Source organism: Bos javanicus, chromosome 14, assembly GCF_032452875.1.
Source record: "Bos javanicus breed banteng chromosome 14, ARS-OSU_banteng_1.0, whole genome shotgun sequence".
In the NCBI taxonomy this organism is placed as follows: Eukaryota; Metazoa; Chordata; class Mammalia; order Artiodactyla; family Bovidae; genus Bos; species Bos javanicus.
The window spans coordinates 55,123,909-55,151,285 of NC_083881.1; the positions used below are offsets into that span (position 1 = coordinate 55,123,909).

The 27,377-nt window shown below is 37.7% G+C and overlaps 1 protein-coding gene across 2 annotated transcripts in view; it reads right to left on the reverse strand.

The window, feature by feature from the left end:
- Positions 1-27,377, reverse strand: part of PKHD1L1 (PKHD1 like 1) — a 180,862-nt gene that overhangs the window by 81,253 nt on the left and 72,232 nt on the right. For both annotated transcript variants that reach the window (XM_061439128.1, XM_061439129.1), the window contains exons 29-46: positions 26,747-26,911; positions 25,745-25,866; positions 23,944-24,076; positions 22,064-22,259; positions 21,805-21,947; positions 21,192-21,296; positions 20,298-20,486; positions 19,359-19,529; positions 18,585-18,811; positions 16,470-17,454; positions 13,736-13,984; positions 12,908-13,057; positions 10,782-10,956; positions 9,354-9,510; positions 8,806-8,962; positions 7,509-7,588; positions 6,858-6,987; positions 5,295-5,424 (exon numbers count right to left, since the gene is read on the reverse strand). In XM_061439128.1, coding sequence (XP_061295112.1) covers positions 5,295-5,424; positions 6,858-6,987; positions 7,509-7,588; positions 8,806-8,962; positions 9,354-9,510; positions 10,782-10,956; positions 12,908-13,057; positions 13,736-13,984; positions 16,470-17,454; positions 18,585-18,811; positions 19,359-19,529; positions 20,298-20,486; positions 21,192-21,296; positions 21,805-21,947; positions 22,064-22,259; positions 23,944-24,076; positions 25,745-25,866; positions 26,747-26,911 — 3,664 coding nt within the window. The remainder of the gene's footprint in view (positions 1-5,294; positions 5,425-6,857; positions 6,988-7,508; positions 7,589-8,805; positions 8,963-9,353; positions 9,511-10,781; positions 10,957-12,907; positions 13,058-13,735; positions 13,985-16,469; positions 17,455-18,584; positions 18,812-19,358; positions 19,530-20,297; positions 20,487-21,191; positions 21,297-21,804; positions 21,948-22,063; positions 22,260-23,943; positions 24,077-25,744; positions 25,867-26,746; positions 26,912-27,377) is intronic.

Sequence of the window (27,377 nt, forward strand, 5' to 3'; positions counted from 1 at the left end):
GTATTGGTATTGGTGGTGGTGGTGTTGGTATTGGTGGTGGTGGTGGTGTTGGTGTTGGTGTGGTGGTGTTGGTGGAGGTGGTGGTGGTGGTGGTGGTAGTGGTAGTGGTGTTGGTGTTGGTTGAGGTGGTGTTGGTGTTGGTGGTGATGGTGGTGTTGGTGTTGGTGTTAGTGGTGGTATTTGTATTGATGGTGGTGGTGTTGGTAGAGGTGGTGTTGGTGGTGGTGGTGTTGGTGGAGGTGGTGTTGGTGGTGGTGGTATTATTATTGGTGGTGGTGGTGTTGGTGGGAGTGGTGTTGGCGGTGTTGTTGGTATTGGTATTGGTGGTGGTGGTGGTGGTGGTGGTGGTGGTGTTGCTACTAGTAGGCAATGGCTGAGGATGTTCCCAAACCTCCTGTGATAAACAAAGAATTAACCTGTCCAAAATGTCAATAGTGCTGAGGTTGGAAAAAACCTTACAGAGGGAGTCTACTGGAGGTTTCAGAGCAGGGTAAAGAAATGACTGAGGTGAGTTCAGGAGGTCTTATTTCTACCCATTCCTTCAACACACCCCAAGTTCCAACAAAAGGACTGGCCAAATTGATAATATACACATTCATGTATGAATCCTTCCAACAAATGTTTATTGAGTGTCTAGGAGGAAATGGCAACCCACTCCAATATTCTTGCCTGCAAATTCCATGAACAGAGGAAATTCTATGAACAGAGGTAGGCTACAGTTCACTGGGTTGCAAAGAGTCAGACACTACATAGCCACTGAACGAGAACAAGCCTGTTTTCTAGACACAGAGTTAAATACTGGGAGGTGGGTACCAAGCAGAAGTGTCCCTAACTTCAGAGAGACAAGTGTTTCTATGGCTGATTTTGTGTTTTATCTACTAAAGTGTGTGACTGATGCAATTGACAGAGGTGCCTTTAGGGGAGTTTTCAATGTATCTTCCTGACACTGCTTTTTGATTCCTCTCTTCCTTGCAAATCTTTCTCCTCCTTTAACTACCAGGTCAAACAACAATGTTGCATCTTAAATAGATTGGAAGGCACCTGTCTCAACTTTCCCAGCCCTTCTAGATTCCCCATAAGCGCTGCCCGAGGCCCCATGAGGACTCACAATTACCACACTGCAGGCCTATCCCCCATTTACTTCTCTGTCCTCCCATACCTGTCTGCTCCTCTAGGTAAGGCAACCACTGAATCATTCTGTATGCTGAGTACCTGTCACAACTCAATCATAGATTTGACTGACTGAACAAATTAATGCAGAATAAATTCCTGAGGGAAGAAGGTAGAGGAACAGAACCCAAATAAGATGATGGAATATTCCAGCATGAGGGACTGGGAGTCTAAATTCAACTGAAAGTAAGGAAAGCTGATGGAAGAGGCATTTCAAGGGCAGAACCCAAAGAACTTGGTGATGTGCAGGAAATGAAGACAGCTGATATTCAGGTCACTAGGCAAATTTTTGTGAAGATGAAAATTAGATTGTAGGGCTTAAAGGGGAAAAAAATGGAGAGTGAGAATGAAATGGAAGAAATGGGCATGGTATTTAAGTGATTGAATAACTGAGAGAGAGAGAAAGGGAGGTGGCGAGGGGAGAGACAGAAAAGCTAGAAGAAACAGGAGACCAAAGCTGTTTTTTTTCCCAAAAGGGTAAGTGGATGGAAAGACATAATTCCCTGCGGGGAGCCGGTGAGGCATTCCACTCGTGACAAAGGTCATGAGGAAGGAGGCTCGGCATACGCAAAGGCGGGATCGAGCCTCAGGAGTCCCCCCGGATATTCTCGAGCATTTTCCCCCAAAAAACCAGAGTCTGCCTACTTTATTGCTTTGTGCTCTCACCTCTGACTTTACTGGGGGCTGTCCCCTACCACCATCTCTCTCTCTCTGTGTCAAAGAGTTAACTTACAGCTCCAATTAATAAAGTTCCTGGGCAATTAGGAGTGGTTAAATCCAAACCCCTCTGATGGCTCTCTAACTCGCCTGACAAGTTTACCCGGACTCCTGCAGCTATGCATACGATTGTTTACAGTCTCCCAGCCTCGAGAGGCATGGGAAGCTTAAGATATTCAAATAGCTTAGAGCCTCTCAGAGAGTTAAAAACTGTCAGAATAAACTAGTAAAGGATTTCATTGATAAGTCAATGCTTGTTGCCAAGTTTTCACATCCCCTGAATTGTATCCTTGAATGTGTATCAATTAATAGTTGGTATATAGAAAAAATAAGTAGTGGCCTTGGTGTTAGTAACTTTAGACCCTTAAGGTAATAAATTCTTTCTTTGTTGTAAACCCATTACACATCCGCCCTATAGGAATGCAATTTTATCTTTGGAAGATGGTGCCAAACCTTGAAATAATTACTCTTAGAGAAAGTAAGTCTTTGTTGATAAGTCCTTGTCAAGAGTCATAAAATGTTAGTAGGCCTTGTGGCCAGAAGATGATGTAAATCACCTAAACCATTTGTATACGATACATTTGCAGGAAAGAAACCTTGGTTTTTGATAAGAACCAAAGACTGCTGACTTTGCATCCCCTATTATCCTCTATGTGTAACTTAGGGTATAAAAGCCCCTGTTAAAAATAAAGCTATGGGCCTTGCTCACCAACGCTTGGTCTCCCCATGTCATTCTTCCTTCAAAGCTGAGTCTCCATCTGGAGCGCGGAACCCACCACGCTTACTAATCATGCCTGGGCTTCTAAGACCCACTCGAGAAGGTGTCTAGGGTGAGACACCTTCCGCTATTCGAGAGGGCGCCTGCGGCCTACGTAAGTGGTGCAAACTTCTTGTCTTGAAGTTTTATTGGTCTCCCGCGTAAACCAAGCTACTCAGCTTCTTTTCTCCACTGAATTTTCCTACTGAGCTATCCTCATTCTATTGTTCTCTATATCTCTAATTAGCATATAAATAGTCGCCTAGGCCGTCGCTCCTTCGAATACCCTGGATCAGCTGGGGCTGGTCCCCGGCAATTCCCAAAGACCCAAGGAAGGAATTAGAGGGGGAGGTGGGAGGGGGAAGTGGAGATTAAGGATATTTGAGATAGGGTGTATCAATAATATTATAAGATCCCTCAGGTGATTTGGACTAACCTCTCCCAATTCTCTTGGATTCAGATGATACAGAGATGATATTTTTAGAAAAGAAGTTCTCAAAAGGATTTTTATATGTTGCTGCTGCTGCTGCTGTTAAGTAGCTTCAGTCGTGTCCGACTCTGTGCGACCCCATAGTCGGCAGCCCATCAGGCTCCCCCGTCCCTGGGATTCTCCAGGCAAGAACACTGGAGTGGGTTGCCATTTCCTTCTCCAATGCATGAAAGTGAAAAGTGAAAGGGAAGTCGCTCAGTCATGTCTGACTCTTAGCGACCCCATGAACTGCAGCCTACCAGGCTCCTCCGTCCATGGGATTTTCCAGGCAAGAGTACTGGAGTGGGGTGCCATTTTATATGTTAGGTGCACCTAAATGCACCTTTCCTTCCTTTGTAATAATATCCAACATTTATATAGCACTAACTTTGAGCCAAGTTCCACTCTGTTTTTCACATACTAACTCATTTAATCCTTACAATAATTTTGAGATACATACTAACAGCATTCCAATTTTAGTGAAGCACAGAGAGGGGCATTGCTGGGGGTTGGACCTAGGTCGACTGACTTTAGAAGTAGTATTCTTAACCACCTGCTTTGCAAACTCTCAAATAGGATTTACAAATGAAATAGTGAACAACTAATTAGATTTGGTGGGAAATTCCTAAATTCTTGTTTATTAAAACTTTGGTTTGTTGTTCAGTCACTCAGTCGTGTCTGACTCTTTGTGACCCCCTAAATTCTAAACTTAATTTTCTTTCACCCAGAAAATCTATGAGGACTTCCTATTCTATAAGCAAGCCCTGTCATTTTGCTGCTTTTTAATTTTGTCATTATATCATCCCAAGGGCAGAGGAAAAAAAAAGAGGGTGCTTATAAAGCTAAGTATGTATTTAACTCTTCCTAACATCTGCAAGTCTATTTTTAACTTGGAAAGGGACAAAATCAAAATGCCATCTTGAATTTTAATTCTAAACTGAGTCATGACCTTAATACAACTTAGCTGTTTCTTGTCATAAATTACTATTTGTTCCCTGATCCACATAACTATATCCAATTTTGCTATCACATAATTTGAACAACAGAGCAAAAATAAAGCTCCTCTTGCTATATTCTTTGCTATAAAGCTCTTACATCAAGAGATGTAGCTATATTAGTTTTGTTCCTTGTATTTCTTATTTGCTAAACTATATAATTAAACATTAATTAAGGGTCATAAGCAGTTTCATGATAAAATGTCAGACATCAAAGGTCATGTTAATTATTACTTACACTATAATTTCATCTCTATCATTCAATCATTACTAACAATTTTGCTCCATGGGAACCACTGCCAAGACTGTAAGATTAAAAAGACTTAACTAGCTGCTTTCAACTGTGCTCGTTGGTGACCCCAAACAAAGAAGCTCATTTACATTTTTGCATGCATTGATGTACTCAGCTACAGCTCTCACTCAGAGGTTTTCTTTTTTTTTTTTTTATTGGAGTGTAATTGCTTTCAATGTTGTGTTAATTTCTGCTGTACAATGTGAATCAGCCGTAAGTATACACGTATCCCCTTCTTTCTGAATCTCTCTCCCACCCCAATGACCATCCCATGCCTCTCGGTCATCAGGTCATCACAGAGCACTGAGGTGAACCCCCTGTGCTGTACAGCAGCTTCCCATAGCCCATCTATTCCATACGTGGTCGTGTATATATGTCAATGCTACTCTGCCAATTCGTTACACCCTCCCTTTCCCCACTCTGTCCACATGTCCATTTCCCACGTCTACATCTCTATTCCTGCCCTGCAAAAAGAAATCATCTGTACCATCTTTCTAGATTCCACGTTCATACATTAATATATGGTATTTGTTTTTCTCTTTCTGACTTACTGCACTCTGCAGGACATCACTCAGAGGTTTTCAAATAACTTTTAATAGCAGAATGCTCTTGTCAAATGAAATCTTATGTGGGAACTGCACCATGAAAAGCGACTAAAATCTTTTATTAGTATATATTTATACTTTTTCTTATGGTAAATTCAGTCAATAAAAACTCACATGGGGGATCAACTCAATGTTAATATCTGGCAAATAAATATTTGGCTGTCCAGGCTTCTTTACTTGAGGTTTCAAATTTAAATTAAATGGCTGTGGACCTCCTGAATCTTACCTTTTTACACAGTTACACATTTCTATTCTAAATCAAAATTATCAGATCTAGAAGATATCATACCTGTGTCCTGTGCTTGCAATTACAATCTTATCTCCTGGTTTCCATGTTACTGCTTCTTGTAAAATCAAAGTCCGTTCCCCTGCCTTTGCAGTATGAGCCAAACGAGTCCAGATCACAGGAACAGGCAGGCCTGGAGCCAACATACAAACCAACTGAGAGTTTCCTCAGGTATGTCTTCTGGAATACTAAGAGTTTTATGCATTTTAATCTCCTGGATTGAATAACTTTTGAGAAGATTCATTTTAACTTACCATCTTATACCTTTCTCAAAAAAAAAAAAAAACATTTAGAGTGCTTGCTTTATAAAAGTAACAGTCACATTAATAACATGTATGGGTCTACACATTTTGTAAAAGTCCTTCTGGCAATTATATATTTCATTGATAACAATCTCCTTTATATAAACTCAGTATCAATGGCATCATTTTGCTGTTTAGTCCCTCAGTTATGTCCGTCTCTCTCCGACCCCATGGACTGTAGCCCACCAGGCTCCTCTGTCCATGGGATTTCCCAGGCAAGAACACTAGAGCGGGTAGCCATTTCCTTCTCCAGAATGGTATAATACTCTTGATAAAATGGCCAGAGGCATACATTGATAAAATGACCAGGGACATACATTGATAACATGGGCAGAGGCCTATTACCTTGTCTTTGTTGATAGGAGTTGCTTAAATTGATAATCTGGAAACAAATGAAATGTGTAAATTTCTGAAAATTTCATTAGTGTAGATATTTAGCCCAATGCAGGACATATATGGTCATAATTGGGTATTGTGTTTCTATATTATAAACTTATAAAAGAAGTAGATTATTACCATAGAGAGGGCTTCCCAGGTGGCACTAGTGGTAAAGAACGCACCTGCCAATGCAGGAGACATAAGAGATGTGGGTTCAATTCCTGGGTTGGGAAGATACCCTGGAAGAAGGCATGGCAACCTACTCCAGTATTCTTGCCTGGAGAATCCCATGGACAGAGGAGCCCAGTTGGCTACAGTCTATAGGATCACACAGAGTCAGACACGACTGGAGTGACTTAGCACGCACGCACATTACAATAGAGAAGACTTCATATAAAAAGGTTCACACCATACTTCCTTTAAACAATGCTACCCTGACACCACAAACAGGATTACAATAATTTTTCTTTGCTGATAATTTTCCAGAATATAGTTACAGAAAAATGCAACTATAAATGTATAGTTGTATGTTAGAAAGAGCCCATTTTAAAATACAAATGGAAGACATGACAATTTTTGCTTCCAGACTTAATGCTTTTCTATTCAGATAGGATGAATAAAGAAAACAATCAATATGGACAGTCTCAAGTGCTAAATTAGGCAAACAATGTGACGGAAGGGCTTTCCAGGAGTGACCTTGGTTGTGTGTCTTGGTAGTCTGTAGGGGCTGACCTGGCCTGTGTGAAGGAGGGAAGAGATAAAGGGAGGTAAAGAAAGAATCCATAAAGACAGGAGAAGCTTGGCAAGGCTGCATTTAGAGAGTTATCAGGAGGATTATCTCTGGCTTCTTGGCTAGTCTCTCCTGGACCAATTCCCTGAGCCATACCATGCAGATCCAGGATTCCTTCCCTCACAGCCAGCGTTTTGGCGCCATATACTGGGAGTTCAGGAGACCTCAGGTGCCCGTGCAAGGTAATGACCGCCCTGTGTTGAAATGGGGCTGCTTCTGTCCCAATCTGCAAGGGATTTCACGAGCATCACTCAAAAAGCTAAAACTCATTAGCCACGATTGTAATCACCCAAAAACAAATTCCTTCCTTCTCTCCCCTCTTTTGAGAATGGATTACTCCATTCTCAATATGGAGAGAGAAAGATAAACCTTACATTTTCCTCCATAAGATAAACCTTACATTTTCCTCCATAAGATAAACCTTACATTTTCTAGTCAGTCAAATACACTGTGTCAGGCCTTTGGAAAGGATACTGATTGACTTTGGCCACATATAGCTCAGAGGTAATTTTTTTTTTTTTTTGCAGTATTTAAATTTCTGCTCTCTGCAAGTATGCTTTATCTTCGCATTAAAAGCACAAAAATATTCTGGGATCCAGGAAAAAAGACTTTATGCTAAGAACTGAGATCTACAAAAAAGTAAATTGGTGATAGTATAGCATAATTAACTGTCCACTTTACACATGATATTTTAAAAAGAAATGGAGAGAGGTTATCAATAAACACAGTTCAAATTATCTCATATACCTGCAGAATGCCTCCATCTGTAATTAGAATATTTTCTGCCTGGAGTTCAATGTCAGCTTCATGAAATATTAGAGTTCCACCTAAAAACCATACAATTTTGAAATATATTACAAGGAAAATTCATATTAAAGCTATTTATTAAATTATACATTAAAAATTTGATTTTTTATTCCTATCTGCTATCACTATGCATGTCACTTCACTTCAGTTCTTTGGCAATATTAAGTAAAATCAAACCCCAAGCCAGATTATTTTCCCTTGATCATTTGTTATTTTAAATGCTACTAAATAGTGCAGCTACAGTTTCTAGTTCTACAAACACAGGACCTCAAATTTAAATTAAGAACAAAAAATTGAAAGAAAAGAAAAATACTTTTTATAGAAAGTATTGTAATGTCAACATTAGCATTGAACTTTTATCCACTAATTTGCACCAGCAATAGCTATAGCCTATGATTAGCATAATTAAAGAATGTGCTGGGATACATTTTTTTAAGAGACTGATGTAGTTTTGTGGACAGTAAAACTTCACTTGTTCCAATGTTCAATAATTATTAACTTCAAAGAAGTGAAATGCTGCTATTATATCAGGATTTGAAACAAAAACAAAAAGCAAAGGTCTTTGATTAGCTAAGACCATTATGGCAAAGCTTTATATATTAAAGCTCCAAGTGTTTTATTCTTGCCAATTATTCTCTCTTTTACACATAGTTGTACCAGTTCTGGTTATTTAATTTTCTGTATTAAAAATAGAATATTAAGAAGCAGAGAGAACTTTGGGTAACAGTTGAAAGCAGGTTCACAGGCAAAGGTTAAACCCCAATCTGACATCCAAGAGGAGCAAGAGGGGGTCATTTAGTATAGAATTTAACACATCTCCGTGGTTTTTACAATCCCCAGGACCCACTATACTAGTTTTTCTAAATAGGAAATACTATTTTACTGTTTAATTCACTCCATGTGGATTCACTTACACATATACACACACAAACACACACAGTTATTGAAACAAAAGTTTAAGAAATATTTAACTTTAAAAAAACACGCTTACCCATATGAATGTGGTACACTCTGATATTTTCTATTCTATTTTATTAAAAACATTCTGGTGGCAACACAATAAATAATTTTATAACCACAAATGGATAATAACACTCAATTTAATAAATTTAGCACTACACTCTGAATTTGAAACATGATATAACTGTGGATGTTCATAATCATGAATCTTGATTAAATTAATCTCACAGAACCATTTCATAGGCAGAGTCTTAGAAACAGATTTTCAGAAATTTACCTTGAATAAGCAACATTTTCAGGATAGGGGTATTTTGATCCAGCAAAATTGTCTGTCCTTTTGTAATAACAACTAGGGAGCCTTCCTCTGGGGGAGATTTTCCTCCCCATGAGGAGTTGGAGGACCAAGTGTCCACATACAGGAAGTCAGCATTAGCCTGTAACATAACACAAGAGACTTTAAAAATTTAATTTAGAGATTTCATCATTTAATTTCTCAAAATGAAGAAATCTGACAACAAACATCTTCATTAACAATAAAGTATAACCTACTTTAAATACATTAGAGCTGCCAGTTGATTCATTTCACAATAATAAAAAACTTAAAAAATCTATTACCAATTACCTGCAACCCAGAATAATCAGAAGTCTGAAATTATAAACATTTTAGTAATAAGTAAAAAAAAACCTACTTTAAATTTTTTATAGTCACATCTCAGTTATTTTTTGGAGAAATTAACAAAGTAAAAAGTCCATTACTAGTGACTTCACTTCCCATAAGGGTAGTTTTTCTACTGCCGAGACTACTCTATGCCACAGCACTGTTACCCGTTTGGCCAGGCCGGTGCTTCTGATGCTGACATGGACTGGAGCCCACCCTGAAGGAGAGTGGGCATTTGTCATGCAGATGACACAGGTCTCGTTGGAATACTCAACATCACACGTGGCTTCAGCTATGGTAACGAGAACATCCTCTACATTTTCACTGTAAAGTAAAAAGGAGGAAAACAAAACGTTGATGTTTTTTTCAAATTTCTAGGTCACACTGACCACCCTATTATTTGTATTATTGTAAAAATAATGATCTTACCCCATGAGCTATCAAAGTGCAGACTGACACTTTTTTGAGCAGTAAAACTTTAAAATATTTGTTGAGAAAAAAGTAAACAAAGAGATTAAGAGGTTGGGAAATAAAACTATATAAACTAGCAAGTTCTGCAGCACTGGAGAAAAAATGTTTCGGTTCAAACTACCGAGAGATTCTACATTCTTCTCCAAAATGGCACTTCAATAAGAGACTTTATTGTGATCATTTTGTCTAGCTGACATTTTTGCCATATTCATAGACTTTGGGACTTAACCACTGTGTAAAAATCCAAGTCCAATGTAGTTATAAGTATGTGAGGAATTAGCTTTGCCTGCTATGATTTCAATGATCTGGGGTTTTGAAGTCAGCCTTAACTACTTGAAGGATGATGGTAGTGCAGTACATAAGTTTGAGCCAAAATAATGAACATGTTTAGGAAGAAGGAATCTAAATAGTTACAATGAAATGGATCTGGTGCTTGAAGAGATGTTTCATTCAACCAATGAAGCAGATGATGGTTGGAAATGAGATTTGGCGGAAAGCATAACAGGAAAGTGATTTATACTTGTGATGTTACTAGGATATGGGGAAAATCAGTATCTTCTTTAATTTTAGTTTTCTAACTATAAAATGGGATTTAAAAATATCTAAGAAGGTAAGCCAGGAAGATTCTATGGAGTAGAAAGATTTGTGACACAGAGTGTGCAGTCAGTAAACAGTAGTGTGGCTTTTCAGCAGATGGGCACACATTTTAAGTGCTCAGTTGCTCAGTTGTGCCTGACTCTTTGCGATCCCATGGACTGTAGTCCGCCAGGCTGGAGTTTCCATTTCCTCCTCATTCTAACCCAGGGATCAAACCCATGTCTCTTGCAGCTCCTGCAGTGGCAGGTGGATTCTTTACTGCTGCGCCACCTGGGAAACCCAGGTACACAATGTTGTTATTTAGGCACGAAATCGTGTCTGACTATTTTGCAACTCCATGGACTGTGGCCTCCAGGCTCCTCTGTCCATGGGATTTCAGGGAAGAATACTGCAGTGGGTTGCCGTTTCCTTCTCTGAGTACACATTATTTGACTATATTTAAACACTGTCCTGGCACATGAGAAAGCAGGTGTAATGGCTTGAGTCTGGAAAGACGTACTCCTGTACGTGTAACGTGAAGACAGTACCTGAAGCCTGATCCCAAGACTGTAAGTCTGGTGCCCCCTGCTGTACTGCCTCTCTTGGGAGCTATTTCGGTGATGAATGGCGTCATTGACATGTTGTATGTAAAAGGAGCCGTGGACTGAGAGGAATCATTCCCGTTGACCACACTCACTTCACAGGCTTGCTCGGGTCCCCTCCCTGTGATAGGAGGACATCAAACTGAGTTCAGTTCTGCCATCAGGCCCTTACTCATGTCCAAAACCCCCAAATATTTTCAATAACACCTTCCTTACCCAAAGTCACTTTCACTGGCTATACGTGAGTTAATAAGAATGTCTAGCAATAGTCAAAAACCTCACAAAATAAATGCACATTATCACCAGAGGGAAAAAACCCTTAGGTCCTTCCTCAGAGCCTCTTACTATAGATGATTCTACAAACCTGCCTGTTCAGTTTTCCAGTCCTAGAGGATTCAACACTGCAAATTAGAGAGGAAGGAACAAAGAACCACTCACAGCAGGTGCGCTGACAATGGCAAGGAGTGGCAGTTAAAAGCAAGGTGAGAGACAGAAAAACTACAGACATGCAATCCAAAAATGTTGAAAAAAGAAGCAGAGCTCGTGTTAAGGCAAACAAATCTTGACAGGTCTTGATAGCATTGCTGCATTAAAAAAAAAAACAACAAACAATCAGAATACCAACTCTGATGTTAAAATGATAAACAAGCCCAGTCACAAAATGTTACATTTTCCTAAATATTCTTTAAGAAATCAGAAGAAGCAAAAATGTTTAGAAAAGCTTCATCAAATTTTGTTAATGCTTTAAAAAAATGTTTATATATAAACCATATCCCTTATTCATCTATATTATTCTCTTTGGTTCTTCTTAAATTTTGCTAGATAATTAAAGTTTATTGTGTACTTAAGATACCCGATATTTAAACTCCACAATAACCCATCGAATTAGGGTTAATATTATCTCCTTTCAATAGCTGGACAAATTGAAGCAGAAAGGAGTTGAGTCACTTAGCTGAGATGACAATGGTAGAATGAATTCAGGGGCTCCTTAAAGGGCGGGCTTTTAACCATTAAATAAAACTAAGTAAGAGTGGACTTCCCTGGTGCTCCACTGGTTAATAATCCACTTGTCAATGCAGGAGACATGGGTTGGGGCCCTGGTCTGGGAAGACTCCACGCGCTGCTGGAAAACTAAACCCATGGACCACAGCTACTGAGCCCGTGTGCTCCTACAGCCTGTGCTCACAGCAAGAGAAGCCACCGCAATGAGAAGCCTGCACGTCGCAAGGAAGAGCAGCCCCTGCTGGCCCCAACTAGCGAACGCCTGTGCAAAAAGCAATGAAGGCCCAGTGCAGCCAAAAGTAAACAAATAATTAAAAATTTAAAAAATAAATAAGAGTAATAGTAACAGCAAGTCACAGATCATGTTTTGGATATCATTTTATCCACTTTACACACATTGGCTTATCAAGCCTCACAATAAGTAGTCTAATTATTTTCCTTTTACAGAGGAGGGAATCAAGGCATGGAGAGGTTGAATAACTTGCTCAGAAACACAGCCTGGGTTGGCATCTTGGCAATGAGTTATCAGAATTCACTTCCTTCATAACCATTATACTATATATATATATATATATATATATATACACACACCATATATATAGCATACTGTACCATATACACTATCCTAACTTTAAGGAAAAGTTAATACTCCAGTAGGTACTAAAAACTTGTTTTCCATTTGGTATGCTTCTTATACAATAAACCAAAAAACTGCAATTTGTTACAAACAATTCAGCTTAACTCAGATATCATGAATCTTGGAAATACACAAGGGTAGAAAGGAAAATTCTGAAGAAACTGCTGAAAATCAGGAAATCCATTAAGTTGATTCAGTTGCCCTAATGAACACTAAACCTTGAGAAAAAAGAAACTTAGACTGATCTCTATAAAATGAAACAGTTCTCAAAGACTGCCGTTCTTTTTCTGACTGTTCGTGCATGCTAAGCTCAGTCATGTCTGACTCTGTGCGACCCTATGGACTGTAGCCTGCCAGGCTCCTCTGTCCATGGGATTCTCCAGGCAAGAATACTGGAGTGCGTTGCCATGCTCTCCTCCAAGGGACTACTTACCATTACTTGGTGGAATGTCACATAATAATGTTGTGCGATTAGATTTCAGTTTGTTGACTGCACATTTTGAGCCACACACTAACACAACTGAATTTTGTGGATTAAACCCAGTGCCTGTCACAGTCATGGTTTGACCACCACCGAAGCTCCCTAGTGAAGAGATGTAAGAAGGAAAGACAAAGTTAATGAAAAGAAAACCTCATCTGTACATATATTTAATACCTGAAATGGAAGCTAATTTCATTAAATGAAAAGATTCTTAGAACTGAAAATTTTGATATTATTGCAGCAGAATCTCTTTTGATTGTAGTGTTTTAAACCCCTCACTGAGTAAATGTCACATTTAGTCATTTGTTTAAACTACTTCTAGGAATTTAAATTTTATTTAATAGAAATGTCACAAAGAATTTGAATAGTCAAAATGCAAATGTAAAATTACTATTTTAGTTAAAAGTACATTGGTTATAATTTCTTAAGGTTTTTAACCACTAAAATAATTTTCAAACAGAAAAAGATATTTATTTATGTAGACATAATTATATGTCAGTGATATTTAAACATTTTTTTTAAAACATTTCCACACACAATCTGGACATTTTCAATAGTATTAAAATTTAAATATATTCTACAGCAGGAAGAGAAATATAAGCATTAAACAAATATTTTGAAACTATGGATACCTTTGCATGCTTCTTGGTGCATAAAAATATTTTAATGTGCTACAGGAACTATATATTTTAGCAGGGTTGGAAGCATATGTTTCTTTCTAAATAAGTGTTTACTGAAACAATGTGAAATATTTCTAGGCTCTGGCACATTCATGCTTACCTTGGCTTGGATGAATACTGTCAATAGTAAGTGGGTACTTAAATACAACTGCAGACATGGCAAAGCCTTTTGTTTTATGATGCATCGTGACAGGAAAAGTGCCACCAGCATGATCTCCAACAATGCACTGCAATACAGTATCACTGACCATGGTCACATTACACTGCGTGTCACTTATCATCACCGAAATTTCCAAGATGTCAGTACCAAAATTAGATCCAGTGATCCGAATTTCAGTTTCAGGAGGACCTTAAAAAGAAAGGCAGTCCATTATCTATCCTATACATATACATACCTAAACTCTAATACTTAGATATGCATTTAAAGATATACCTATTCACCTACATAAACAAAATTATATCTAGTATTTTAAAACTAATGTTAATGTAAACAATACATGTCATACACATTTTGGCTATAATCTCATTGCAGTTTTTGGTATCTTAACTGTAAGATATTTATAACAATGTTTATTATTTTCCAGTGCATCTGTCCATGCACTGGAAAGTTGGAAGTTACTCGTAATTCAGGTTAATGGAAAAGAGAGAATAAAATAGACAAGATCTAGAGTTAGGAAGGAAGGACGAATGCCTGGAAGATGAAATGAATGCCTGAGCAGTGGGTGGTGGGTTAGAGTATATTTCAGGGATGAAACTTATTTTGTAAAACTTTTGGTACTTTCTTGATATTTGCAACCTTTCTGAGGAATGAACTATTTCTTCTTCACTCAGATATTTTCAATATACATGACTTGATAAACAAATCATGATATATAAATAATTAGGTGTACGATAATCAACACAGAAAGAAGGAATTAAAGACATAGATGAATGTTGATGTTAATGCCTTGAAAAAATGAAACTGGAATAAAGTATTTCAATCCTTCTGTTTCCTTTCTTCCTTCTTTTGACAAAAAGCATTGAGGGCATTACACATATGGAATTTTTCACAGGTCATCCAAACACATACTTATATACCTAAACAATAAGTGAATAGATATTAATCAACATAACTTGTTACAAATGCAGAATCACCAAGTAGTAGTTGGTTTTTAATTCAACTAGTGATAGTAAAAATAACCATGTAATTGACCATAGTAAGCATCACTGAAATGTAAGTTGGCATTTTAAAGACCATAGGTATTAATGAGATCTTTCATGTTGAGAATATTTTTAGGATATAAGATTTTAAAATGTTTTAAGGTCTTAAAGTTTTAATCTTGTCTAGTATTTGCACTTTTCAAATGGAAGCATTGTTCTAAGAACGATCTGTACCTTGTGTCTCTTCAGTAAATAAAATAGCTCAGTTCTCACTTGTCTACAAGTCTCTTCTATCTTCAGATATGCTGCTTTCAAAAATACATTCAAAGTGAGATGAGACAGAAATGGTTCATGGAAATAAGGAGCATATGTCAATATCTAGTTCTTCATTTGCAATGATTACAAATATATGGGGGAGATGGACAGGGAGGCCTGGCATACTGTGATTCATGGGGTTGCAAAGTAGTCAGACGTGACTGAGCGACTGAACTGAACTGATGCCATTGTTATTGCTAATATTTACTTTTTAAAATTCTAAATGAGAAAACTTGATGTCTAACAAAAAATTTCAATAGCAAGCTTCTTGAAAGCAGAGAATATATCTTACCCATGACACTGTAAACTAACAAAGGCTTTTTTTAAAAGCCCAAAATTTAATAAGTTCTTTATTAAAGGAACTTTTAAGTTGCATTATATGAATGAACTTCTATAACCTTATGAGACAGGTATCTGCATGTATAAGGAATCTGATATTTTAAGAAACGTATCCAAAGTTTCACCACTGAAAAGTAGAACAGAGAAGATGTGAACCCAGGTATCTAGGCCATGTTCTCAGCCACGAGACTATAGCTGCCTCTCCAGAATTCATTACATGGATCATAAGCATTCCAACAGCTTGAAGATGATCAGAAACAGCACAGCACAGTGACAAAGGATCAAGAAGTCACTCCATCGATTCTTAGCTTAGAAAAACAACTCACTCCAAATAATTAAGTAAATATTGTTTTATAATATTTTTTCCATCTGAATGGGCCAATTACTCCCTTAAGAAGAATTTTGTTGTGTTAATAATCAACTGAAGTTTCATGGAAACAAAAGAACGACTACTTATGAATTTTAACAGGTATTTTCTGTGCCATATCAACACCAATGACACAAACTAATGAGCAATTTTATCCATCGATATCCAGCTATTTCTTCCTCATTTCAAAATTAGTTTAAGTTTATGGGGATTTTGTTTTAAAATAGAAGTGGGAATTTCACTACAATTATGATCTCAAGAATGTACAAAAATAATCACAAAATAGACACTACATGCTGTGCTTAGTTGCTCAGTTGTGTATGATTCTGTGTGACCCCACAGGTTCCTCTATCCATGGGGATTCTCCAGACAAAAATACTGGAGTGGGTTGCCATGCCCTCCTCCAGGGGATCTTCCAGACCTGGAGATTGAACCCAGGTCTCCCACATTCCAGGCAGATTCTTTACCATCTGAGCCACCAGGGAAGCCCAAGAATATACAAAAAATAATCACAAAACAGAGACTATACAGAACTCAAATCCCACATATTGATTAAGAGGTATTGTCTAAAAACAATCCTAATAATCATTTGTAAACATTATTTCAATTCTATGCTAACAAATATTACTGATCATATTATATCAAGACACCCAAAAGGCAGGTCTTGGAGTACCTGTACTTGGGACAATTCCTTTGAGAAGTGGAGTATCTTCCAAGGCATACATAAATGACAGAGGCGGGTAAGCGACTGCATTCACAGAGATCTTCACACGGACCCTTCCAGCCGTCCCTGCCGGGGTATGGCAGTGGATGTCACTGGAATTGACAGAAAGAATTTGACAAGGTTCATCCCCAACAGTGACTGTGGTGTTGCCTGGAGAGAAGCCATTTCCTGTGACCATCAGAGTCGTTCCACCCCCAATGCTTCCAGAAGTCGGGGTGACAGATGCTACTGCGGGGCTGCTGACAGTCAAGTTTCCCAGAGCCAAGCCTTTTGTTCCCACCACCACACTAAGAGAATGAAGTCCAGCCGGAAGGGGAGTCATGAGAACAGTGATGTTATTTTCATTAACATCGATTGCTCTGAACTGTTGGTTTCCAATGAAAACAGAAATGTCCTCCAAGACAGTGCCAAAACCTTCCCCTTCAATAAGAACTTTTTCAGATCCTTGGATAGAGTTTGGGAAGATTCTTGTTACAAACACAGTGATGCTTTCTAGGTAGGAAAAGCTGCAGTTCCCCTGACACTGAGCAGGCACCCCGTGGATTAGGAGATTTACTTTCACAAGCTGTTGGGGTGCAGGAGATGTTTCACATTCAATGGCTGTATAATTCACTGACAGAACTTTACATGGAAAATGACCCATCAGGACTCGTGCACCAGCAGAAGAAACTGCAAATCCAGAGCCTTTTATGGTCACTTTGGTCATTCCTGTAGTTGACCCTGCATTTGGTGATATCATGTCGATGTTTGGCAAAAGTACAAACCGCCTATCAAGTTCACTGGACAGTGTGTTGATGGCAGTGCCCAGGTTGTAGACAGTTACTGAGACAATTTCCCTGATGCCAACATCCATTGAGTTTTGAGGGTCAATACGACACACAATGGAATTGTTACTACTTTCTTCTACAACACAGGGATAGCTACCAATGTTAACCTGAAAGTAAAGTGAACAGACGAACAAGTCAATACATTACTCTAGCATGAACTTAGATTTTGCATTAGCAATGACTAAATTTGAAAAATCAATCATGTGAAAACTTTTTATTCATAAAATTAATTTGGGAGACTGATTAAGGTATATTTTGGATTGACCTTAAAACTAAACTATGAGGACTTCCCTGGTGGTCCAGTGGCTGGAACTCCAGGCTCCCACTGCAGGGGGCCTGGGTTCGATCCCTGGTTGGGAAACTAGATCCCACATGCCACAACTAAGACTCAGAGCAGCCAAATAAAAAAATAAATATTTTTTAAAAACCTAAACTATGATCATACACAAATATTTGTAGCTACATTATTGATAATAGCCAAAAAGGTGAAAAGAACCCAAATATCCATGAGCAAATGGGTGGATAAATAAACTGTATACCTTATGCAATGGAATATTATTCAGCCGAAAAAGAAATGAAGTACTGCTACATGGTACATCATGGATGAACCTTGAAAACGCTATGCTTAGTGAATACAGCTACTCACAAATGACCACATATTCTAAGATTCTATTTATAAGAATATTCACAAGAGGCTAATCCACAGAGACAGAAGGATTCATGGTTGTCTAGGGAGGGCCAGAGGTATGGAGGGGTTGCGGATAATATCTAAGGGTCACGGGGTTCCTATTTGGAGTAATGAAAGTGAAAGTGAAGTTGCTCAATCGTGTCCTACTCTTTGCGACCCCATGGACTGTAGCCTACCAGGCTCCTCTGTCCATGGGATTTTCCAGGCAATAGTACTGGAGTGGATTGCCATTTCCTTCTCCAGAGGATCTTCCCAACCCAGGGTTCAAACCCAGCTCTTCCGCATTGTAGACAGACGCTTTACTGTCTGAGCCACCAGGTAAGTCACCAGGGAGTAATGAAAACATTCTAAAATTGACCACAGTAATGGATACACAACTCTGTGAATATATTAAAAGCTTCTGAATTTTGCACATTAAATAAATGCATTGTATGGTATATGAATTATATCGTAATTTTGAGCTGCTATAAATTAAACTATGAGGTTGCGGATGAAACATCTTCCTTGTATGCATATACAGAAGTAAAAAGAAGATCTTCATAGTCTTACCTTATTAGCACATGTGAGATTACTGAAGCCACGTCCAGTAATTGTTATCAATTCATTTAGTGTTCCGACGGATGGACTAATGTGGCTTATAGATGGGGAAAGACAACTTGAAAGCTCAAAGAGCAATCTCTCTGAATTTTCAACCCTGGTACTGTTCAGGGCACACAGGGGTTCTCTTGCTTGGCAGCCTGCCACAGAGCTTCCCAAGTGCAAACTCACGGGTTTGCCTTTAAACAAAAGAACTGCTTGTAAGTCATGGATAAAATTCTAAAACAAGAACTGTTTTCAGGCTACATTACTCTATTTTGATGATGGTGGTTTATATTCTGGTAAATCCTTTTTATTTTTCAAACGACAAGAGGAGCCCCAGGCACTGCAAAGTTAAAAGACCTGGACAAAGATGATATGGTTAAGAGTGAATATAAGATTAATTTTTCAATTTCTCTAAGGCCAGATCCTATGGGGAAAATAAAATAATAACATTATCTCACATTTTAATATATTTTCAGACACTCACAGAGTATCAGAACTTTTTCACATTACATCTTATTTGAGGCACATGAGGATTCTGCAGACTGGCAGGACAGTATTAACAGGATCCTCATTTTATAGAATAAATGCTAGCCTCAGAGCAGTCCGGACCCATTCAAGGTCACGCGGCTAGTTAGAGACAGTCAGAGCCAGTCATCTGCCTCCTACTTCAGAAAGACTGCATACCCCCTGGGTTTCCATCTTTAACAGAAGTGACAGGGTTTCCACCTTTAACCTTCTTACCCTGAGCATATGTGGCTTCAGCGCCCCGCACAAACAGGTGCAGGGGAATGTGACTGGTTTCAGCTGGGAAAACGTTAATGACTCCTTGGAGAAAAATGGAGTGAGCCTCATCAACATACCCGCTGCTATAATAATGGATTCCAGGTGAAGTAAACTGGTAAGAAAATGAACCTGCCATAAAATGAGATTGTACATAATAAATATAAGCAATTAATGCATCTTTGAAAATAAATTTGAAATGATCCTTCAAACTCACATACAGATGACAGGTTTTCAAGAATATGATATTTCAACAGAAGTAGTAAGGAAATGACTATCAAAAGACCATAAAATGGCTATAAAAGAGCTGTCCTGTATAATGAAATTCTATTCCATAAAGGCAAGCTCCAGCATTAATTTTTCTAGAAAAAAACATGTGATATCTGGCATAACTTACTGACTCCTACAGAAAAACTCAACAGGCAATGAAAAATAGTTCATGAATAAGAAGTTCAAGCTGCTACACATGAAGAACAAAATGGGAAGTCTAAAAGGCACATTGTACACTAAGCTGTCCTGGAAGACTGATTTTAGAGCTGATTTCAATCAACAGAAATTCATTACTTGCTACCAGGTTGGTATCATTAAAACACATACTTCAGTTATCTTTGTATTTTGCTTGTTTCAATATACTTTTCTGGTTGATTATTTCAGAATGAAAAGAGATATATCTGATATCAAAACTCAACTCTGATGTACAAAATGCCTTGCAGGCATTCATTAAGAATATTTTATAAATAAATTTGAAGTATTTTGTGATAACAATAAAATGTCAACTAAACCATATCCTGTATTTGTATATATTATTTATGCAAAAGTATTTTAAATCTAAACAAATTTCTTTTTATTATATTTGGGAAAAAGAAACATGATGCAAAATGCAGCAAAGTGGAAACATACCTGATGCAGATTTTTCTCTTCCGTTGGTAAATCCTTTGCCATCATAAATTACACTTCCAGGACTGGAGACAGAGAAAACGCTGTATCCTATTCCCCTGAGATATGGATGTGCTTGCCAAAGCCATGTCACTGTGTCTCCCACAGACACATTTAAGACTGATGGTGACCAGGCATAACCTAATCCATGTACTGGGAGCAATTAAGTCATATTTTTTTTAAAGAAAAAAGGAAAAGTAGGAAAAATTCTTAATAACTACTTTTATATAGCCACTAGTGAAAAAATTTCAGTTAACATTATAAAATTTTTATGTGTCTAACTCAAACACATAATAAAAATAAACAGAAATAATGGAAAGTGAGAAATGCGAAGCTAAGGAAAAGATAAATCACACAACTTCAAAACTGATGACTAAGAGACAATCAGAGTCTTTTTTGCAGACAATCTGCAAAAAATCAGAGTCAATAAACAAAATTGTTCAGAAATATCACATGGGGCTATTTTTTAAAGCTATGATCAATTCTTTAAACTCAAAAATTTTCTCAGGCATTGAGGCATGCAAAATTCTACATAATTTCAATTTGGATATTTATTTAGAAACCCACAATGGGAAACAAACTATAGTAATTCAGAAGGTTCTGAATGGCAATAAAACCAAATGGCAATTCCTGAACTTGGAAATTTTAAACCTAGCCTTCTTAGACTCAAGTCTACCACTGATTCATACTACATGTGGCCCCCTATGTCAAATGGATAAATTCTACACAAACTATAAACAAATTATACAAAGAGATAACAATACTTATGCTCTGAATACTCTGAAGTATTATAAGTAAAAATCTAATTCCAAGGTAACATGCCTCCATTATTTACAACATATAAAGGCCATCTTATACCTGAATCTTCCCCATTGTTGGTAATCCTAAATACATTCCCTGTTGAATGTAGAACACATTTTATGACAGTTTGTGATGATGATGTCACATTGCAAGGGAAGGACCCTGGAAAGAATAAAGATGGGGGAAAATACGTTTTCTCAAATAGTTTTTGAGAAATACAGAGATGAAGCATAAGTAATAGATAGTCAAAGCCCTAAAAAGCTCCAATTACACAGTAGGATCTTTGGTACTTTTTTCTGATAGTAATTATGTTTGAGTACTGATTACTTTTAGAACAGAGACCTCTCATTTAAAGTGTTTGATACACATTAAATATTCAGACTATTTACTGGAGATGATGAGGGACAGTGAAGCCTGGAGTGCTGCAATCCATGGGGTTGCAAAGAGTCAGACACAACTGAGCGACTGAACAACTATAACAAACTATCAAAATCAAAAACAGTTAGTTTCTTTTATACCAGCTAACCAAATACACTTAACCTTTTATACATTAATAGAAAATATGAAGCTTCCATGACTGAGAGTATTTGTGTAATAACTCGGCACCCAGAGCGCAACCTTTAAGATGAGAAATATGATAACAGCTCTCCTGTGAGGATGAAATTATTACCTAAAAGCACAGTGTTCTCAGTTGGGATCGTGCTGAATCCAAAACCCATTATAGTGATTTCAGTTCCACCATATAAGGAGCCTTTCTGTGGAAACATGTTGGTCACTTCCAAAATATACTGTATAGAAGCGCTTAACTTGTCTCTGCAAAAGAAAAATTAACAGCTATTTCAAGGAGCCTTACATGGGGTCATATTGCTTAACTCTACTTAGGACATGGTTCATTTAAGAGAAAATAATTGAATATCTAATTACCATACCTTGTTGATGCAAAACCCCAGTTTCTGACTTCGACACAGATATCATGTTTTCCAGGAGACAACTTGGGCAAAAGGCATCTAATATCTGTGAAGTTCCGGTGAAGGACCTGGCAGGATTTCCCTCCAACGTAGACCTCCATGTTTTGTGTCAGTTCATTTCCAAAGTTATAACCCTTAATCATTAAATTAACTTCTCCTATTATTTTAAAAGTAAAGAAAATTTTACAAAAAGAGCCCATGTATTATTTAGCGCAAAATTTGAATATTAAGTAAACCAACTCATCTCTTATCTTTCATTGGATTTAGGACATCCTAACACTTTGACTGTGTGGATCACAATAAACTGTGGAAAATTCTTCAAGAGATGGGAATACCACACCACCTGACCTGCTTCTTGAGAAACCTATATGCAGGTCAGGAAGCAGCAGTTAGAACTGGACATGGAACAACAGACTGGTTCCAAATAGGAAAGGAGTACGTCAAGGCTGTATATTGTCACCCTGCTTATTTAACTTATATGCAGAGTACATCATGAGAAATGCTGGCTGGAAGAAGCACAAGCTGGAAACAAGATTGCCGGGAGAAATGTCAATAACCTCAGATATGCTGATGACACCACCCTTATGGCATAAAGTGAAGAGAAACTAAAAAGCCTCTTGATGAAAGTGAAAGTGGAGAGTGAAAAAGTTGGCTTAAAGCTCAACATTCAGAAAACTAAGATCATGGCATCTGGTCCCATCACTTCATGGGAAATAGATGGGGAAACAGTGGAAACAATGTCAGATTTTATTTTGGGGGCTCCAAAATCACTGCAGATGGTGACTGCAGCCATGAAATTAAAAGACGCTTACTCCTTGGAAGGAAAGTTATGACCAACCTAGATAGCATATTCAAAAGCAGAGACATTACTTTGCCAACAAAGGTCCGTCTACTCAAGGCTATGGTTTTTCCAGTGGTCATGTATGGATGTGAGAGTTGGACTGTGAAGAAAGCTGAGCACCGAAGAATTGATACTTTTGAACTGTGGTGTTGGAGAAGACTCTTGAGAGTCCTTTGGACTACAAGGAGATCCAACCAGTCCATTCTAAAGGAGATCAGTCCTGGGTGTTTATTGGAAGGACTGATGCTAAAGCTGAAACTCCAATACTTTGGCCACCTCATATGAAGAGTTGACTCATTGGAAAAGACTCTGATGCTGGGAGGCATTGGGGGCAGGAGGAGAAGGAAACTACAAAGGATGAGATGGCTGGATGGCATCACCGACTCGATGGTCATGAGTTTGAGTGAACTCCGGGAGTTGGTGATGGACAGGGAGGCCTGGTGTGCTGTGATTCATGGGGTGGCAAAGAGTCAGACACGACAGAGTGACTGAACTGAACTGATCTGAACACTTTCAGAAGTAAAAGAAAATCAGTGAAATAATTGATAGCTGCCAGAGGGAGATAAAATTCATGTTCAATTATTTAACAGGGAAAAGAAGATGGCAAAGAATTTTTTTTAATTTAAATTTTTCTTATTGCATATGTTCTAAGTGATATAATAAACAGACCAGTTCATGGTTAAAAAAGAAAACCTGTGACAGGTTTTGCTTCAAGAAACATAACTGCAGGAGAAACTGCTTCAAAGCCTGTCCAGAAATGGCACACATACATATATTATTATATATGTATTCTGTTCTGTTCTGTTCTGTTCAGTCACCCAGTCATGTCCAACTATTTGTGATCGCATAGACTGCAGCACGCCAGGCCTCTGTCACTCACCATCTCCCGAAGTTTGCCCAAGTTCATGTTCATTGCATCAGACAAATACATATATTGTCCAATGCACTGGATATACACATATATATATCAAAAGACTAATTTTGCTGAAGAATTCCTTACCCAATATTATCCGTACTTTTGGACTAAAATCGGTTATAACTGGAGTCTGTAAACAACTGTAACTATAAGCATTTTTTGCTGTGGCTTGAACTCCACTGGTAATAACTGAAATATCAACTGTACCCTCAATTCTCTGAAACAAGAGGGAAAAGTAAAACAATTAGAAAATACTAAATGTTAAGATACAGAAATTCCATGGCTAAAAGCAAAAAGAATCTCTCAAAATAAACCTTTAAAGATTTTTTTCCCCAAAGTCATGAATCAGAATAATTACCAGATACTTTGAAAGTTGTGATGTCAAAGGAGGAAAGCTATTGTATCAAATGTAGGTTATATGTTTAAATTCTTAGATAAAGGTATATGATATAGCAGTTATGTGGGTGCTTATGATCAATTCAAACACATCTACATTACTGGATTCCCCAGGGTTCTTCAATGTTTTGGATAAGTGATTCTCTAATTAATAAAGCATATGATACTAAAAGTTTTGAGTCTTTTGCTCTTAAAATAGGCTTGAATGAAACATTTATTCCTCTTCATGGACAAAGGACATTATTATATCTTTTGTTGACATGGTTCCAGAATCCAAGACTGAAACCTAAGAAAAATATGTGATGCTTTCACCAATACAGCACACAATTCCCAATTAGGAAAAACAGTTTTCCCAGCATCTAGTATTTACTTAGTGCCCACTCAGTGTTTAACTGAATGACATAATTTAAATGAAGTTTTAATTTGCTATATCCCCCAAATTCTTATCTCCATCATTCAGTCCAATGCATGCTCAAATTCGGGGCTTCCCTGATAGTTCAGCTGGTAAAGAATCCACCTGCAATGAAAGAGATCCCCGTTTGACTCTTAGGTCGGGAAGATCCCCTGGAGAAGGGATAGGCTGGGCTTCCCTGGTGGCTCAGATGGTAAAGAATCTGCTTGCAATGTGGGAGACCTGGGTTCGATCCCTGGGTTTTGAAGATCCCCTGGAGAAGGGAATGGCTACCCACTCCAATATTCTGGCCTGGAGAATTCTATGGACAAAGGAGCCTGGCAGGCTACAGTTCATGGGGTCACAAAGAGTCGGACACAACTAAGCAAACTTCACTTCTCATATCAACTACATAGTAATATATACACTTGATTGCCTATAGCCTTAGATATTAGTGTCTTAATTCATCATCCTTCTGCACACAGTAAGTAAAACAGTTTTGGTTTAAATTTAAACACTATTTTTAAAAATAGAGGAACAATGAGTGGTCCTAAAATGTAAAATTCCATGGGAAAACTCACATTTTGTGTGTTTTCTCAACAAACTGAAACTTTAACACATTTAACGTATTTATATATTCCTTTAAAAACCCCAAAATGTCTAGAGTTGCTTCCCTGAATGTTTTATACTATTTATTACTGGTATATTTTTTCATCCTTGGATTTTCCTGGTCAACTCCCATTCATCATCCTTCCACTTCTGACAAGACACGAACCTGCTCATGAAACTCTTCCTGACATCCTCTCCCCACTGTATTTTATCTTCACTTGTGTGTTTACTTCTATTATTTCACACGAAACACACTATTTAACATTAGTGTATGTGCCTCTCTTCCTCAATGATGTTAAGTATCTAGATTGTGGAGATAATATTTTGTATTTGGATCTTGGCAGAAAAATGTTGAAGAATTGTTAAAGAGCATAATGAACCTCTGCACTCATTAGGTAAATAAGGCATTTCTTTCACCCTCTACTGAGATGCTCCTTAATTCGCACAATTTCAGAGTTAGAAAAAAATAACCAAAACTGGATGCCTTACTTTGGGTGTTCTGCAGGTTATTTTATTCAAATCCCCTTCAATTACATTGCAGGTTTCATTTCCAACTAATACCTTTGAATATTCATGAAAGCCAAATCCAGATACAGTCAGAAGAGTACCACCTTCATTAGTAAAAACACAAAATCAAGTAACAACAAAAACACAATAGGTTAACAATAACAAAAAGACACTTTGGCGTAATCTAACTCATCATTCAAGAACTGTCTAATCATCCAAGAGATGGGTTGGCAAGTAGATCAGGGACCACATAGCCTGAGCTCCAGAGTCTGGAATTGTAAAGGGGCTGGGCTAGGTGACTGAATGAAATAACACAGATTTGCAACTAACATTTGCTTCTGGACATTACTAGCAGCAACTGCTATTTTCCATAGTGTCTTCTTCATCCTATGCTATTTGTATTTATTTAACTAGTGGGAAATGAGAGTGAATTACTTTTAAGTAAATTAAAAACCCCAACAAAATAAAAATAATTTAAAATATAAACACAGAACACACCCAAAAAATTAAGACCAAAGCACAAAATCCAAAACTAAGCATGATCAAACAAACAAGCAAAAAAACGCAAAAGAAATAAAGCAAGACTGGAAAAATGCGTTATTTTCTTTCATCTTCTGCATCAGCCTCCCTTTCCCCGATTTATTCCTGGAACTTTTTCTGGGTCAAGTAGCTCCACTGAGACTGTGATTACAAATGGAGCAGTTGGTAAGCAGAATAATAACTAATAAATCTTATCTTGACATAATTAATGAGCTTGTTATAGAAACATGTAATAATTGATGATATTAATTCAATAACCTAAGACGTAGTGAAGCAGTCACCCTGACTTGTGCTTCATAAGAAACAAAAGAATTAGTCATCCAGGGAATCACTGTGCCTTCCGAAGGAGGTGTCTCCTTTGTTCTGTACGAGGAAGGTTTGGAGTCCTCTCCCTTCACCCTGTTCTAGAAATAGTTCTAATTGTTTGGAACAATTAACTGTTACCTGCGAGGCTTCCAGAAGCAGGCCAGATGTGTGAGATCTGGCTCTGATAAATGAAGTGGAATCCCTTCTCCTCTGCATTCCGTGCTAGTCCAGTAGCAGCGATGGACACAGCAACTGGGAAACGTCCAGCACTTCCGTTCAGAATCTGGCATTTGATCTCATTTTCTTGTGATAAAAGAAGAAGAAAATGGTCAAGAAATGTTTTTGTTGTAAAAAATTACTGAAAATTTATGTTTGCAAATATAAAAGTGGCCTTCATTTTTATATTCCAAAGAAACATATCTAAGGAAAATTACTCATGTATTAATAGGAGGAAAACCTTTACAATCTACCTAATGCTATGGATCAGACCCTCCCAGAAAAATAGTAAGGTAAAATAATAATGAGGTCAGAGTAAACAATTTGCTCCTGAGTACTACTGTGGCAAAAAAAGTTACTATAATAACAATTTTAAATCCTAATATATAAGGTAATTTATATCAATAATTTAAAGATTTTGGTCCAATACATTGTTTATGTCACAAACTGAGTAAAATACTAGGTTTCAACAAGAAAAGTGATTAAAAACTAAGTTAAAAAACCAATTCTTCATTTAGAACAGTATATGTGTATTTACAGTACAGTGCATGTC